Source organism: Hydra viridissima, unplaced genomic scaffold (genome assembly GCF_058129835.1).
Source record: "Hydra viridissima isolate aposymbiotic clone 2 unplaced genomic scaffold, HvirCarnegie_v1 scaffold_13, whole genome shotgun sequence".
NCBI lineage: Eukaryota > Metazoa > Cnidaria > Hydrozoa > Anthoathecata > Hydridae > Hydra > Hydra viridissima.
The window spans coordinates 9,554,757-9,569,097 of NW_028324312.1; the positions used below are offsets into that span (position 1 = coordinate 9,554,757).

General features: G+C 29.1%; 3 protein-coding genes and 1 pseudogene across 3 annotated transcripts; all 4 read right to left on the reverse strand.

Annotated features, from left to right (window-relative positions):
• Positions 1-237: 237 nt before the first annotated feature.
• LOC149880382 (uncharacterized) lies at positions 238-6,124 on the reverse strand (annotated as a pseudogene).
• On the reverse strand, positions 3,275-5,700 carry LOC149880383 (uncharacterized). Its single transcript, XM_090070617.1, has 5 exons — positions 5,652-5,700; positions 4,987-5,543; positions 4,467-4,730; positions 4,270-4,330; positions 3,275-3,816 (listed from the first exon to the last, which is right to left on the reverse strand). The coding sequence occupies exons 1-5, from the start codon at positions 5,698-5,700 to the stop codon at positions 3,275-3,277; spliced, it is 1,473 nt and encodes a 490-aa protein (XP_089926743.1).
• Positions 6,125-6,455: 331 nt separating the features above from the next.
• On the reverse strand, positions 6,456-9,602 carry LOC145181603 (uncharacterized). Its single transcript, XM_090070461.1, has 5 exons — positions 9,044-9,602; positions 8,355-8,589; positions 7,955-8,047; positions 7,563-7,736; positions 6,456-7,339 (listed from the first exon to the last, which is right to left on the reverse strand). Exons 1-4 carry the CDS (start codon positions 9,245-9,247, stop codon positions 7,567-7,569), a joined length of 702 nt encoding a protein of 233 aa, XP_089926587.1. The 5' UTR covers positions 9,248-9,602; the 3' UTR covers positions 6,456-7,339; positions 7,563-7,566.
• Positions 9,603-10,469: 867 nt separating this feature from the next.
• Positions 10,470-13,983, reverse strand: LOC145198354 (uncharacterized). The gene is made up of 4 exons (XM_090070892.1): positions 13,845-13,983; positions 13,442-13,508; positions 13,221-13,283; positions 10,470-12,999 (listed from the first exon to the last, which is right to left on the reverse strand). The coding sequence occupies exons 3-4, from the start codon at positions 13,263-13,265 to the stop codon at positions 10,714-10,716; spliced, it is 2,331 nt and encodes a 776-aa protein (XP_089927018.1). The 5' UTR covers positions 13,266-13,283; positions 13,442-13,508; positions 13,845-13,983; the 3' UTR covers positions 10,470-10,713.
• Between the last annotated feature and the right edge of the window lie 358 nt (positions 13,984-14,341).

Sequence of the window (14,341 nt, forward strand, 5' to 3'; positions counted from 1 at the left end):
AGTCCTGATTTTGAGTGCTTTTTATCGTAATTGTTTTTTTGCTTCACTTGAGCTTTCAAAATATTTTGTTCTGCCTCTTCCAAGACTAACTTATATTCTGTCAGCGACATATCTGGATCCTTTAATTTAAAATAATCTGCACTTAAATCTTTAGGAGATTTTGTCTGGAAATCTACATCAATTGGAAGATATGCTTGTCGACCATACATCAGATGAAAAGGTGTGAACTTTGTAGAATCATGACAAGATGTATTGTATGCAAATGCACAGGTATCTAGAAAAACACTCCATTGTTGCTGTAATAATTTTACGAATGTGTTTGTTACAGAGTTGTGACTCCAAAGCCTGCTGCTGATATCTATGTGCTAGAGTGTGACAAATATTGGTAAAATTGCATACAATATGAGCACACCTTTTGAAAAATGAATTTTTTAATTCGTATGGCATACAACTCATGCCAACAAGTGGACCGGACTGTGTTATAATGTTGGGCAAATGGATAAGAAAATGATGCTTTGGACGTAACCTTTTTTCATTGTTGCAGTATAACTTGCTAAACATAGATAAATGATCACTAATAACATGCTTCATATAAACAATCATTTCATGTGTAAAACATGGTGCAAAAATTAAATCAATTAAATGAGACAAGTGAAGCAGAAATTTCCAGTTTTTATTCTTTAGAGGGACAATTTTTCCAACAGCCATTGGTAAATACTTGAGCAGAGCCCACCATAAACAAATAGCTTTATTAATATCTGATAGAGTTAGGCACTTATCTAATATGACCAAACCATGAAGTATACAACCTAATTCTGCAAGCACAACTCCTTCTAAGAGAGTATGCATAATATCTATACACCAATTATCTGCCAAATGATAACCTTTTATTTTATTGAGTGGACATTCAGTCTTTACACCTCTGTAGTTATTTTTCAATTTATAACTGTTCTTATTGCTTGACCTACTTGCTTCTAAATTAATTAGATCTGTTTTGTAGCTATGCACAGTACGCTTCTGAAACAGTTCATCTTCAAATTTATTTTGAACATCAGTTTTTGTTGCATAGCAAATTGTACAAAAATGACTGCCAGAGAAAGACTCAAGAAATCCAAGCAAGCCATTAAGAGCCAAGTTATCACAAGTAACTTGGCAAATACTTGCATAAATTGTACAACTACTTAAAACTGGAAATTCTCCTTGTAATCCAAGAGTGCCTAACTCCTATATCTCATCAACAAATTTGCTTAAAATTGGTCCATGACCATAAATTGCAATATCATGAGTGTAACCCATTGCTAACAAGTGCACATTGCCAAAACAAGAGTTAAATGCGTGTGGAAGATTTTCAATAGTATAATAAAAGACACCTATGTTATGAACTGAGCCTTGACTTCTCAACGGATTGGTTACACCTAAACCATCATAAAACAATTGGATCATTAGAGAAATTTTAGAGACATCACTAAAGAGGTAATGTTCTTTAAAACGACTTCCATCTGAGGAGTCTGTTAATACACCAGGTCCACACTTTTTCTCGAGAATTGCTTTTACATAGGCCTCATTCTGTAACAAATTAAATAAAGTTTTTTTGATAAAAACTTATTAGAACTGATCATATACAAATTTGCTATGCCCACAATGAGACTCTAATCGTGCCATATAACAAATACCTTCAGGTTGAACCATAAGAGGATGCCCTGCAAAGTAAGAGTCAATGCGATAACGTGTTGATAAAAAATCAAGAGGATTATTGCATAGTTCCAATTTGGATTGCATTTCTTGAAAAATTTGGTCAATAACTGCACGATCAATACCAGCTAACTTAAACTTTTATTAAATTCTTCTTTAAAATAACATGATAGTGATCCAGCCATATTATTATATGACTGGACAATTGTCGGTATGATACCATATGGTATGCTACTATTTGCACAAAGTTGTGTTTTAAGTGATGCTCCTTCAGCTTTAACATTCTTAAAAAATACAAATTTTTTGAAAATAGCTTTTATAACTCTATAAATGCTTGAAATGGCGGCTATATTATAATTATATCACGCGTTTCTTGCGCATTATTTTACTCCACATTAATGTGCAATGTTTCAGTCTTTAAAGAATTTACACTCGACTAGCTTTTTATGAAATAATAACTCCACAAAATTGTGCAAATTACGTCCTCTACACTTAGTGTGCAATTTTATGTCCACACTTTCCGCGAGAGTGTAGGAAAAATTATCCCAGATAAGAAAAAAATATCCCAGCAATCGAGTTTATATATTTTTATACTCCACAAGTATAATTTTTAATCGGCATATATTCTTACGGCAGTTTACAACTTACCACCTCCCCCCCGGCCCTGTGTACTAGCGAATATATTTACACTGTAAGACTTTACCGTGAAAATCACGGTACTATACCGTTACCCATAAGTGCCGGTATTGTACCGTGATTATTTTACGGTAAAACACCGTGAATAAATCTCGGTAAAACGCCGTTGTTTTACGGTAGAATACCGTGATTATTCTGTAATGAAACAGCGTGAATTACGGTATAGTACCGTGATTAATTTACAGTAATGCCTCGCTCATTTGTTGTAAAGTATATATTGTACGACATAAATCAAAATATATTTTTACTATTTTCGAAAATGTTTCGCCTGTTTCATTTTGTCTTATTTTTTCTTTAGTTTCAATTGTATTTCAATTACATTTTGTTCAAGTGTATCTTCAATTATAAATATCTATTAACATATATGTTTGTTTATATGCTAATGGCAACAAAAACACGTCATATTTTTAAAAATCTTTTCAGTTTTACATTACTTACATGCATACATTGGAACGCAAAAAAACTGCGTTTTGCGTTTGCGTTCCAAAATAAAAACTCACACGCAAACTCACACGCATTTGACGCAATTTATTGCTTTTACTTACGTAAACGTAAACGCAACTCACGCATATAAAATGCGTTTAAAAACGTAACTTAAACGCAACTTACGCGTATAAATGCGTTTACAAACGGAACTCAAACGCAACTTACGCGAATAAATGGGTTTGCAAACTTAACACAAACGCGACTTACCTAATCTATTTTTAAAAATGTGTCTTTTTAAGAAAACGCGAATCGTTAAGTAATTACTTTTTTTTTTTTAATTCAAAGATATAATAACTTTTTATTTAAACCGTTGTGTTATTATTGAAACTATTGCATTATATATTCATTTTACTTTTGTGCTTTTCAAATTCAAAAAATACATTATCTTTATATGATAAGTTTACATTTCACTATCTGAGTCATCGTCGTCCGAAAAATCATTTAAACTTTCAAGAAGTTTTAAGTTTACTTTTAACAATGAGCGACTGATAATCAGATCAGCTGTAATGTTGCCTCGTCTCTTTTCACAAACAAAACCAGAAGTACTAAAGTATCTCTCTATAAAAGCTGCTGATGATGGAATATTTAGTAAGATGACAAATAGCTTTCGTAAAATTGGCATTTTAGAATTTTTGAACCAAAAATCATAAGAAGGATACACAGATACAGCAAGTCCTTTCTCTTTCTTTTCAATTTGCTTAAAAAAGTTAAGTTTTTCTTTTTCGATTTCAAGTAAATAGAGTTGTAAATTAGGCTCCCGAGCTTCTGGGCAATAGTTATCATCTAGCATAAATCCGCTGAGCGAATCAGTTTGCTGATCATTTGAACTCAATCGGTCTTTCGCTTGTGTAAGCTCACATCCTGGTTGCGATTCTAAAGCACTTTGATAAATATTACGTGCCGTAAAGAATTTCAGAACTTCGTGTAGCTTTTCTACTGCTCCTAAATAATTTTAGGTTGGGATATAAACTCTAATATAGTAATTTAATATATAAAAGTAGTTAAATTTTTAAATTAGGTTTTTAAGAACTAGTTTTTAAACTAAATTTTAAAACTTTTTCTTTGTCTTAATTAAATAATAAAACCTAATAACTAAATACCTATAACAATAAATTGACAATCAGGTCTAAAGAACCACAATTTAAGCTTTGAGATATTCAACAGTGATGCTACCTGATAAATTCCTGAGTTAAGTTTGTACTCAAACGTTAATTTAAAAGAAGAAATTAACAAGTTAGCAAATTCTTTTCCATTTCCTTGTAATTCCATTGAAATACAAGTTGGCCTAACAAAAATCCATTTTAAATATATAAATAAAGATGATCAAGCTCATACCTTTTTTTTAAAATTATTTTCAAAATCTTAAAACATGTTAGAACTTGTAATTCAACATACCATAAACACATAGATGAGGAGAATTTGATATTGGCACTATATCTATTTGTTCCATTTTCTCCTAAACATTTTTCTTACTACCAAATATCTTTTAGTAACTACATTGCATGTTATTATAAAATGAGTGAAAGACAATTAATTGCTTGAAAATATGTATTGGATATATTTTAAATTAATGATTACTATCTTTAACTTACATCCACAAACATAAGGAGTGCGTCAAGTTTTTCATTAAATAAACTAATCAAAGCCATTACAAGACCGGGACCCACAGGTAAATCTGACAAAGTTTCATGTTTTGCTTTATCTAAACTTATTATCACCTTCTTTACTTTAAGGTCTGCTATTCCACAACTATGAAAAAATAAATACAATTTTTCATCATATAATGCTTTCATCAAAAGTTCACCAGCATTCACTCCACCCATCAAAACATCACAGTGATGTAGCAAACAAAAAACCTAAATAGAAAAAACCAATTTAAATATATATATATATATATATATATATATATATATATATATATATATATATATATATATATATATATATATATATATATATATATATATATATACCAAAACTAAATAAAATAAACTTCTACAAAAATCTAATTAAATACTATAACAAAATCTCTATTTATTAGTAATATAGATTAATACATACTGGTTAATAATATAAGTTATATTATTTTTAAATAAAATCAATTTAAATTACTGTAAAGATATTGGGGAATTTTATCAACAAATCATTCAATAACATCTTTTCATTTATTTCAGTTCGTTGCAAATAGTATTCGAGTTCTTCAGGACTGTTTGAAACACTGAGAACTAGTTCTCGGTTCAAGCAACCATAGCTATCACTTGTTTTTTTTATAACATCTACTGATAATTGTTCCTTTTCGGATTCCATATTTAAAATACTCAGTAATGGTGGAACACGGTTTGGCCGCTGCAGATAGTCATAACGGTTTACTAGCTGTAACGTTAAACTATCATGACCGCTACCAATCATTGTAGTACCATATTTATCTTTAAACGATTTAGGATATTTGGCAACCATTGAAGATGCAATTACATCTAAATGTTTTTGTAATAGCTTTGGGCAAACAGCAAGGACATCATTTATAATAATCCTTATAAATGCACACCGATGTGCTGTTAAAGGTCTTTCTCCAGCTGCTAATATATCTTGTAACTCTTTAGACAATTTGGCCCAAGGTAAAACAAATGTCAAATACCAATCACCAGCACTTACATGTTTAATCTTCATTACTTGACAAAATTGACACAATTATTAAAATAGAGCAATTAAATATATAAAGAACACTAAATATTTTTTCAATTACTATGTTTTATTAACAATTTTTTTTAATAACTTACTCGAATTAGTTGAGTTATTTTTCACTTCAATTGTAGGCACCATTTGCATGCTGGATTGTGTGGCCACAATAAAATCTACAGAGTTTTGGGATTGTTCTGCATAAAATTTTATTAATATTATAAATAAAAATTTATAAATAAGTATATGATAATAAAAATCATATTTATTTTGAGTATCATAAATCTTTTTTACCAGAGCTTTCCTTTGCTCAAGATTCAAGGAGTTTGCGTTGTTGGATGGGTTTTAGAAAAACCAAATCATCAACTTTAACCAGGTAGAGATCTGTTTCATTTTTAACACCTATTTCCCATAAATTTTTCACAACCTGGTTTAAAATACATCCGTCAATATTTGGCAGTGTTCTTAAAATATTACTTTTAATAACCCGTACGGAAATTTCCCATGGAAATTTATGAAAAAAACCCACGGAAAAACCATGGGTATTTGGAACACGTTCCCATGAAAAACTCATGGTTTTTCCATGGAAAACTCATGAGTTTTCCATGGAAAAACCATGAGTTTTCCATGGAAAAACCATGAGTTTTTTTTTTTTGGTAAATCTATTTTTTTATCGCAGATTTTCCATGGAAAACTCATGGTTTTTCGTGTTGCAAATAAGAATTTAAAATTCCATGGTTTTTCCATGGTAAAACAGCATGTTTAGCTTTCGAATTATTTGAAATCTCATGTTTTTTTAAATTTCCATATATACCATAAAACGCAAACTTTATCACGTAAATTGCTAATACTATTGAGTTCTCTTAATCAATGGGATCGCTTTTGCAGAATAAAGTCAATAAACAAAGTAAAATTTAAATCTTGTTGAAAAACATAAATGAAAAAGTTTATTGCTAACAAATATCTTCTGGCTCATTTTCATCCACAATATTGCCTTTCATTTTCCGCCTTTTGAATTTCCCTACATCTTGCAACTTTTCAGCCATTGACTGCTTTGTCATCCTGCTATCGGCTCCAGGATATTGTTTCTGAACATACGCTACAAAACAAAGCAGGAAATACAAAACTTGTAATACATGTTTTACAAGTTTGAGTTGCTCTTGTCGACTTAATCATGGAAAGCTTCTTGTTCGATACTGTGACACCAAACCCCAGATCAATCTAAAAGTTATAAGTAAAACTTATTTTAATTGGTAAAAATATAACAAGTCATCCAACATTTACATATATAGCAACTAGATACAATTAAGCATGTTTATCTAATGCTGATCATATTAGCATTTGACAAAGAAAAATGTTTTCTCTTTTTGATGTATCTACTCGGCAAAAGTGACAAACTTAATAGATCGGCAATGCAGATGCAAAAGCTGATCTATTTTTGCTTTGCCAATTAATTATTACGCTTTTTGTAACAGGATGCAAAAACTCAAAAGCAGAATTTTACCGACCAGACGTTGGCAAACAACTTTTATATATTTAGTACGGCATTCTTGTGTCGACCTGAATATATAAATGAGTTTTCAACAGTTTTCAAATTTTAAAAATACTTCCTGAACTCTAGTAATGGGAACAATAATAGTTAATAATAATTACAGTAAATAATAATTAAATAATTCAAACTGTTCCAGTACTACAATTCATATGTATACCTCATCAATTTGTTGAACCCCAAAGGCATTCTGCGCAAGACTTAATGGAGATAGTGAATTTGCAATAAAATGTTGATTCTCTAAAAAGGCATTTATAGGTTTAAAAATTTATTTTTAAAAATACAGGGAAACAAAATATAACCCTAATAACAAAATAAATTTAGAAAAAGCAAAGAAAAACACTTTTTCGATATTTATGTCCAAACCTGTATTGATTTGGTAGAACTAAAACTTAATATCAATAGGCAAAAAACACTTTCTCAAATTTTTCTTGAATTTAACGAAATAAAAAAAAGTTCTTACTTTGCTAATTTGCTGACAGTTTGTTCAAAGGTTTACTCAGGGTTGTTGTATGTGCCGCAAAACTTGTTAATTGGGGTAAAACAATAGGAGAAGCACTGTCTAAACACTCTGAACTAGATTGGCTCAGGGCTGATGTCAAACTTTGTTGCATGAATCCAAACACTTTTGGTAAATCTATGACAACAACAAATAAAAAGTATATACATGTAGCATATTCTGCAAGTAAAATTACATCATTAAATATCTAAATAATTGTAAACTAATCAATAGCACTTTCCATAGTAAAGTTTATCTAACAAAAATATAAACTTTCTCAAAACTGAGCTGGGCAAACATAAATAAACACATTTAAAAAAATATTATTATCAGAAATGCAAAGAAGCTAAACTTACCATCATTCAATTTACATAATACTTGTTTCATTCGTTCATATTCTTTTTTAATTAGAGCATGTTCCTCTGCTTGCATAGTCATAGCAGCAATTTCTGTAAAGTATCAACATTCTGATATTTAGATATATTTAACAACTTAGTTATTATATTATTTTATTAGTTGCACAAATTTAAATGGTTCGAATGGTTGTTTATCAGTTTTATCAAAAAGAGGTGTATTATGTATGATTTTTATATATGTTAAATAATTTAAATTAAAAATTTTTTACACTACCCAATAACACTTGCTGTTATTGTTATTACCCAAATTAAGAATAAGCTAATAAATAATAAAACACGAGGAAAAAATAAAACAATTAACAAAAGTTTGTCAATTAATAACTATAACACCAAAGGTTACCATCGCGATATTTTTGTACAGTGAAAGCCAATTGATGGCACTGCAAACAACTTGTAGTCGTCATTGTTAATCTAGAAGTATTTGCAGGTTTTAAAACAGCTGGGGCATTATGTGATTGTGACAGCAAGGGCATTTTATCTAGGTTTTCATTATCCACTTCATTTTCATTGTAGCTATTGTTTGAGAGAGCTGATAAAATCCTTTTGTCAAATGATTTTGTTGCATAATCTCCCCTCTAAAATTATTAATTAGAAAAGACATTTTAAATTAGTGAATTAATGTTGATATTTCATTTGTTCATAGTATATTCTGTTTATAATCAAGACATGTGACACGTAGGGGTACACATATAGAAACTGTTCAACTATTTAAAAATAAATATTAAGAGCCTAATGTTATAAATACTTAAGCCACAATAAAACAAGTTAAGAAAACTTATTTTTAATTTAATCTTATATTTATGTAATCTTTATCCTTTTAAAATTTAAATATTATCAATAACACAAAATCCATAAACATTACAAATGAAATATTAACCTTTTTATTAGACAAATAAAAAGACAAATAGATATATTGATAACAATTAAACCTTTTTTTTGGGGACATTTCAATACTTTTATCATTAAGCTATTAAAATTTAAAAAAAAAAGTAATTTATTTGTATAAAATGATATTGCAACTAAACTAACCTTCTGCTTCAATTTATTTTCAGAGTTGCAAACTTGCATTTTTAATTTCTTTGGTGCAGATTCTTTATTAAATAACACATGATTACCTTCATTTGATGAAGGAGGACTCTTACTATGATCTGAATCAAAATTATCCTTTTCTGTCCAAAATTTATTTTCTTCCTTGCTCAAATCAATTCGCTTATCTAACAAAAGTATTAGCATTAATGAGATACCAAAACAATATATAGCAAATTGCCCTTAATAATATCTGAATCTAGTATTTTTACCACTAACTGAAAGAACACGCCCATCGTGTGAAGACCAACCTTCTGGAGGTATCTTTCTTTTTTATTCCATCCATTTGATCTTACCTATTCTTTTATTGTCAGTAAGCATTCGCTTATCACTAACAGCAATTGAAGGCACAATTGAAGTTTGCTGGCTGTTAACCCAAAACACTAAAGCGTAACTCATCCTCAAGTCAAGAATTAGTATACTTTTACAACAATAACTGTAAAATAAAAAAATTGTTGGAACACTAATTACACATGAAAAAATTAAAACAATTTTTACAAAACTAACTAGCACTTTATTAAAACAACCAGTTACATAATGAAGCTTTAAATTTTTTGTTAGATTAATTTAAAAAATTTAATAAGCTAAAATGATTTAGTTTATTTCATTTAATTTATTTTATAATCTGTTTTATAATTTAACACAATATAATTTAATATAATATAATTTAACAAAATTAATTCATTTAATTTATTAGTAACCCAAAAATTGCATTAAAAAAAAAAAACCTAAACAATGTTGCCTATGCATTTTACTAGAAATTGATAGCTTAAAATAACGAGTTTATTAAATAAAAAAATTTTTTTTTTGCCAAATTACTTTTTTTATGTTTAACAGCAAAGTAAAACTACTTTTTCCTTTGCTCTTAAAAGTAAATGAGGTGCCTCACAGAAAAAAGTACCAAGTCGAAGAAGACTAGAGTTAGAAACTATAACTTGGTACCTTCAAGCACCTTGCAGAGAAATTTCCGTGAGACGCCTCAAATAATTAAAACTATACAATTTTAAGGTTAAATTTTCAATGAATATAAGTCAGACTCAAACATGAATTTGTTTATTTATCAACTTGTTTATTTAGTCTTATGTTTCATCTGAATGTGAAGATATAGGGTCCCAGGTATCTAGAGCAAAATGAGGGTCATGCCTAGGGCTGCCCCAAAATTTTTAAGAAATTCTAAAATTATGAAATAGATGTTTTCATTGGTTTCTCAACTTTTCAACACATAGTGTAGGGTTAGGGCCCAAAACTAACCAGGGGGTGGCGGATGTTAGATCAACAACTACCTGGCACAGCACTGTGCAAAACAATATATATTATCGAATGCAAATAAATGATATCAATATTACTTGTTATTAATAAATATAACAGATTTAATAATTAAAGAAAATGATTTTAGAGAAATTGGTACATTGTAAATAATACAATAATAATGAAAGCAAAAAAATAGTTATAACAAACATAGTTATAAATTCAACAAACCTCAAACTTTTAAATAATACTAACAAAAGGTAGAATATGATACATGATGCATAATAAAAACAAACATAATTAAAATTCAAATAAATAAAACAACATATTTATACAACCAGATTAAACCTAATGCAAAGAACTAATTAGTCAATTTCCCACTGATTGGGCAGAAAGCACACATACGATGTTACATGAGAAAATACATTTAAAGGTAAAAATAAGCACTTTTGCTGAATTTCATTAGCAAGCATGGCAACCAAAGTATTACTGTTAGAACCAGTAGTTGTCATAATATGTCTAGATATAGCAATATGAGATAAAAATGCACACCTCCCTGTAGCGAGTTTAATTAAGAATACATAACATTCATTGTTAACAATAACAAATGAGCTAACAAGACACAGTATATTATCTCTTACAACTACGCAGTAATTAATTCTACTACAACTCCTAACATACTGCTGACTTAGCACCATTTGGCCATTGACAATTGCTCTTTCGAAAAAAGCTAACTGATCTGGAACTACATTAGACAAAATTGTCTCTAAAGCTCGTTTTTCAGCATTGGTTAGAAATTTATACTTTGGTGCACCAAAGAGTTTTACATTTTCTGTAATGCAAACAGTTTTTCCTGGTGTATTTGTTCTAGATAAACATTGATCAAAAAACTTCAAAACAGATTCTGGAACAGTATTTAAATATTTGGCACCTATAATTGGCAAATTTCTGTATAGAGTAAAAGTACGACATATCTGAAATGGTACACTTTGTGTACCTTTAAAAAGGTGCAACAAAAAACCATTGCTGTTTTCAAACATAAAGTTAGAAATGCCCCATAATGGACCCCACTCACGAACAGTAGAAGAAATATGCTGTGACAAATGAATGTTGTAAGTCATATAATCAATGGCATATATAGTACTAAAATCAGACACAAACATATGTAATTGATTTTCAGCTCGATCTAGGTCTACATGACTAATACTTTCGCTTAACAATATGTAAATACTTTCCACTAGTAACAAAAAATGGTTATAATACACTTGTGGTAAAACACCATGTAAAACAAATAAAGAATAAAATAACAACCAGTTACCCCATTCCGAGGCTTTCCACTGAGCTCTTTCATGAAAAGATCTTGGTGCTCTTGTAATATTACTAGGTAGTTTTATTTTTAGCAGCATATCATTCATATTGTTAATTTTATTGCCAATATACCATGGCTCATTGGTCTTTTTAAGCCACAAGACGCTCATGTGTCTTGCAACTCCTAGCATAATGCAGTGCATGTAATCCACAACAAATCCATCAATTATATTAAAATAAGGAATCAGTAACAATGGACTGGCACCCTTTACACCATTTCTTATTTCTCCATTTTCTACAAGATACCTCACATCATCAACAAATCCTTCTAAAGTTCTGCTGGGATATAATTGATTATCAAAAACACGCTTTGGAGGTCCACCATTACTGTTACTAATTGCAATACCTGGATTTAAACACCATGAACATCCATATTTTCCATTAAATTGTTTAATATTTTGCAAAACACACCTTGCAGCAGAATCACAAGAACATACTAAACAAAAAACTTTGCTTAGTATATTTTTATTCTGAGCCTTACTAAACCACAAAAAACCTGTATTTGCTAATTTTGAACATTCCTCTACAAACACCTTAAAAAAAGTATTTATCTTAGGCTTAACACCAAACCATAAACCAGTTAATAACACATGCTTCCTTCGAATGTTAAAAGGCAATTCATTAATTACACATTGCAAAGGCCAAATACTTTTTATAGATGATCTGAAAATAGTTGCTCCATCGCAATTCCATGTTAATGACATATTTATTGTCTGCTGCAATTCTGCAATAGATTTATATGAAGATCCATCATAAATGTCCTCAATGTTGTCGCCATTATTTTTAACACGATCAAAACGATACTGAATAAGATCAAACAAATTACTATTTTCTAACATTTCACGTAACTGATGTTCAAGTGGCAGCACAAGAAAAAAATCTCTGTTCAAACTACTTTGTACATCAACTTTACAAACTGGACAAACATCAAAATCACTTATAGTGGTACCCAAATAAGTACATGTAGAGCATTTATTACAATAGAAATGTTGTTCCAATTTGCCTTGGCAAACACCAAATATTTTGTTAAACAAATATCTAGTTTTTGGTAACAATAAATGAGGTATATAAATATGCAATAGGCTGAGCAAATCATCCAAAGCAAGTTTCGTCAAGTTATGCCGCAAAACAAAAGCCATTATAAGTGCTATTGCACCGCCAACTGTAATTGCAGAATCAGGTAAAAAATTTTCTTCATACAAAGGATCGTTAAATATGTTATCATTCACATTATATTCATTACTGTTTTCATCAAAATTAACGTCATTGTCCACTTCACCTATCTAGATAAAATTAATATATACATACTATTTAATTTTTTTTTTATATACTAATTTATTTATACTTATAATTATTATCTACTGTAACTTACTTTATAATTAGGCATCAACACAACTTTTTAAGCGTTCTATTTAAATGTTGCCAGCATGCAGATAACATTGATATAGAAAAAAGTAGCAATGATTATATCATCATTTATAAATAATAATTATAAGATTCTTACCTCTTCTTCACCTAAGCTATCTGCATAGAGTAAAACATCATTCATATTGCCAGTCAAAATTTCCTGCTTATAATGTAGTAATTTAAATAATATGATAAAAATAAAACAAAGAGATTTATGCACAAATTATTACATATATAAATGTTACCTGCGTGTTAGTAACATTTGCATAGAAGAAATATAATATTACTGTTAAATTCTAATTAAAAAAAAAAACAAACTTACTTCTTCATCTGAGCTCTCTTCATGATGTACATCATTATTAAGATTGCCAGTCAAACCTGCCTGCTGATAATGTAGTAATTAAAATAAAATGATAACGTTAAAATGAAAAACCTTATGCATACACTATTACAGCCAAAAATTTATTATATCTTTACTTTACTATTTAAAACATAATAAATTTAACAAATACATAATTTATTAAGTATAGTAATGTAAAAAAAAGTGTGTGCATAATATAAATTATTTTTACTAAAGATGAGGGCTTAAATAAAGACAAATAAAAACAATTATAATAAATAATAATGTATTGTTTATAAACATACATTATTATTTATTATAATATAAAGTGAAATCTTCCATATTAATTAATCTTTCTTTCTAATATTTTTAAAACATTACCACTGTTTTCCTTCTCCACTTTGTGGTTCTTGGAATATCATTATAAGTTGCATCCCAAAGATAACGCTTATATCTTTTATGGTTAATTTGTATACAATTCGCCATTTGAGAGCTTTTGAAATTCAAATTGAATTATCTTTAAAAATTTTAAATTCATATAAAAACAATATCAATATGATATGAACAACATCATTTATATCACCAATCAAACCTGACTGCTCATAATGTAATTTAAATAAAATAATAAATAAAAGTATAAGGATTTATACGCAAATCAACCCAATTAAAACGAATGCAAAAAATATTATTTAGTCAAGTTACAATTGATTGTAACAAGTTATGACGGCATCTTTAATCTAGCATTTCTAAAACCCATGGTGCAATACGAGCGATACATAAAAAAAACCATAATTTTACCCATGGAAATCCCATGGGATTTCGATTTCCATGGGAAAATCATGGTTTACCCATGGGATTTCATGGGTTTTCCATGTAAT

Coding starts and splice junctions, on each gene's coding strand:
- LOC145198354 (XM_090070892.1), bottom strand. CDS start 13,265: ATGAATGATGTTTTACTCTATGCAGATAGCTTAGGTGAAGAAGAG. Junction 13,000..13,220: donor ATAGCTTAGGTGAAGAAGAG/GTAAGAATCTTA, acceptor AATTTTATCTAG/ATAGGTGAAGTGGACAATGA.
- LOC145181603 (XM_090070461.1), bottom strand. CDS start 9,247: ATGCTAATACTTTTGTTAGATAAGCGAATTGATTTGAGCAAGGAAGAA. Junction 8,048..8,354: donor TGTACAAAAATATCGCGATG/GTAACCTTTGGT, acceptor GATACTTTACAG/AAATTGCTGCTATGACTATG. Junction 7,737..7,954: donor ATTATGTAAATTGAATGATG/GTAAGTTTAGCT, acceptor TTGTTGTCATAG/ATTTACCAAAAGTGTTTGGA.
- LOC149880383 (XM_090070617.1), bottom strand. CDS start 5,700: ATGCAAATGGTGCCTACAATTGAAGTGAAAAATAACTCAACTAATTCG. Junction 4,731..4,986: donor AATTCCCCAATATCTTTACA/GTAATTTAAATT, acceptor TTTTCTATTTAG/GTTTTTTGTTTGCTACATCA. Junction 3,817..4,269: donor TCCTCATCTATGTGTTTATG/GTATGTTGAATT, acceptor AAAATTATTTAG/GAGCAGTAGAAAAGCTACAC.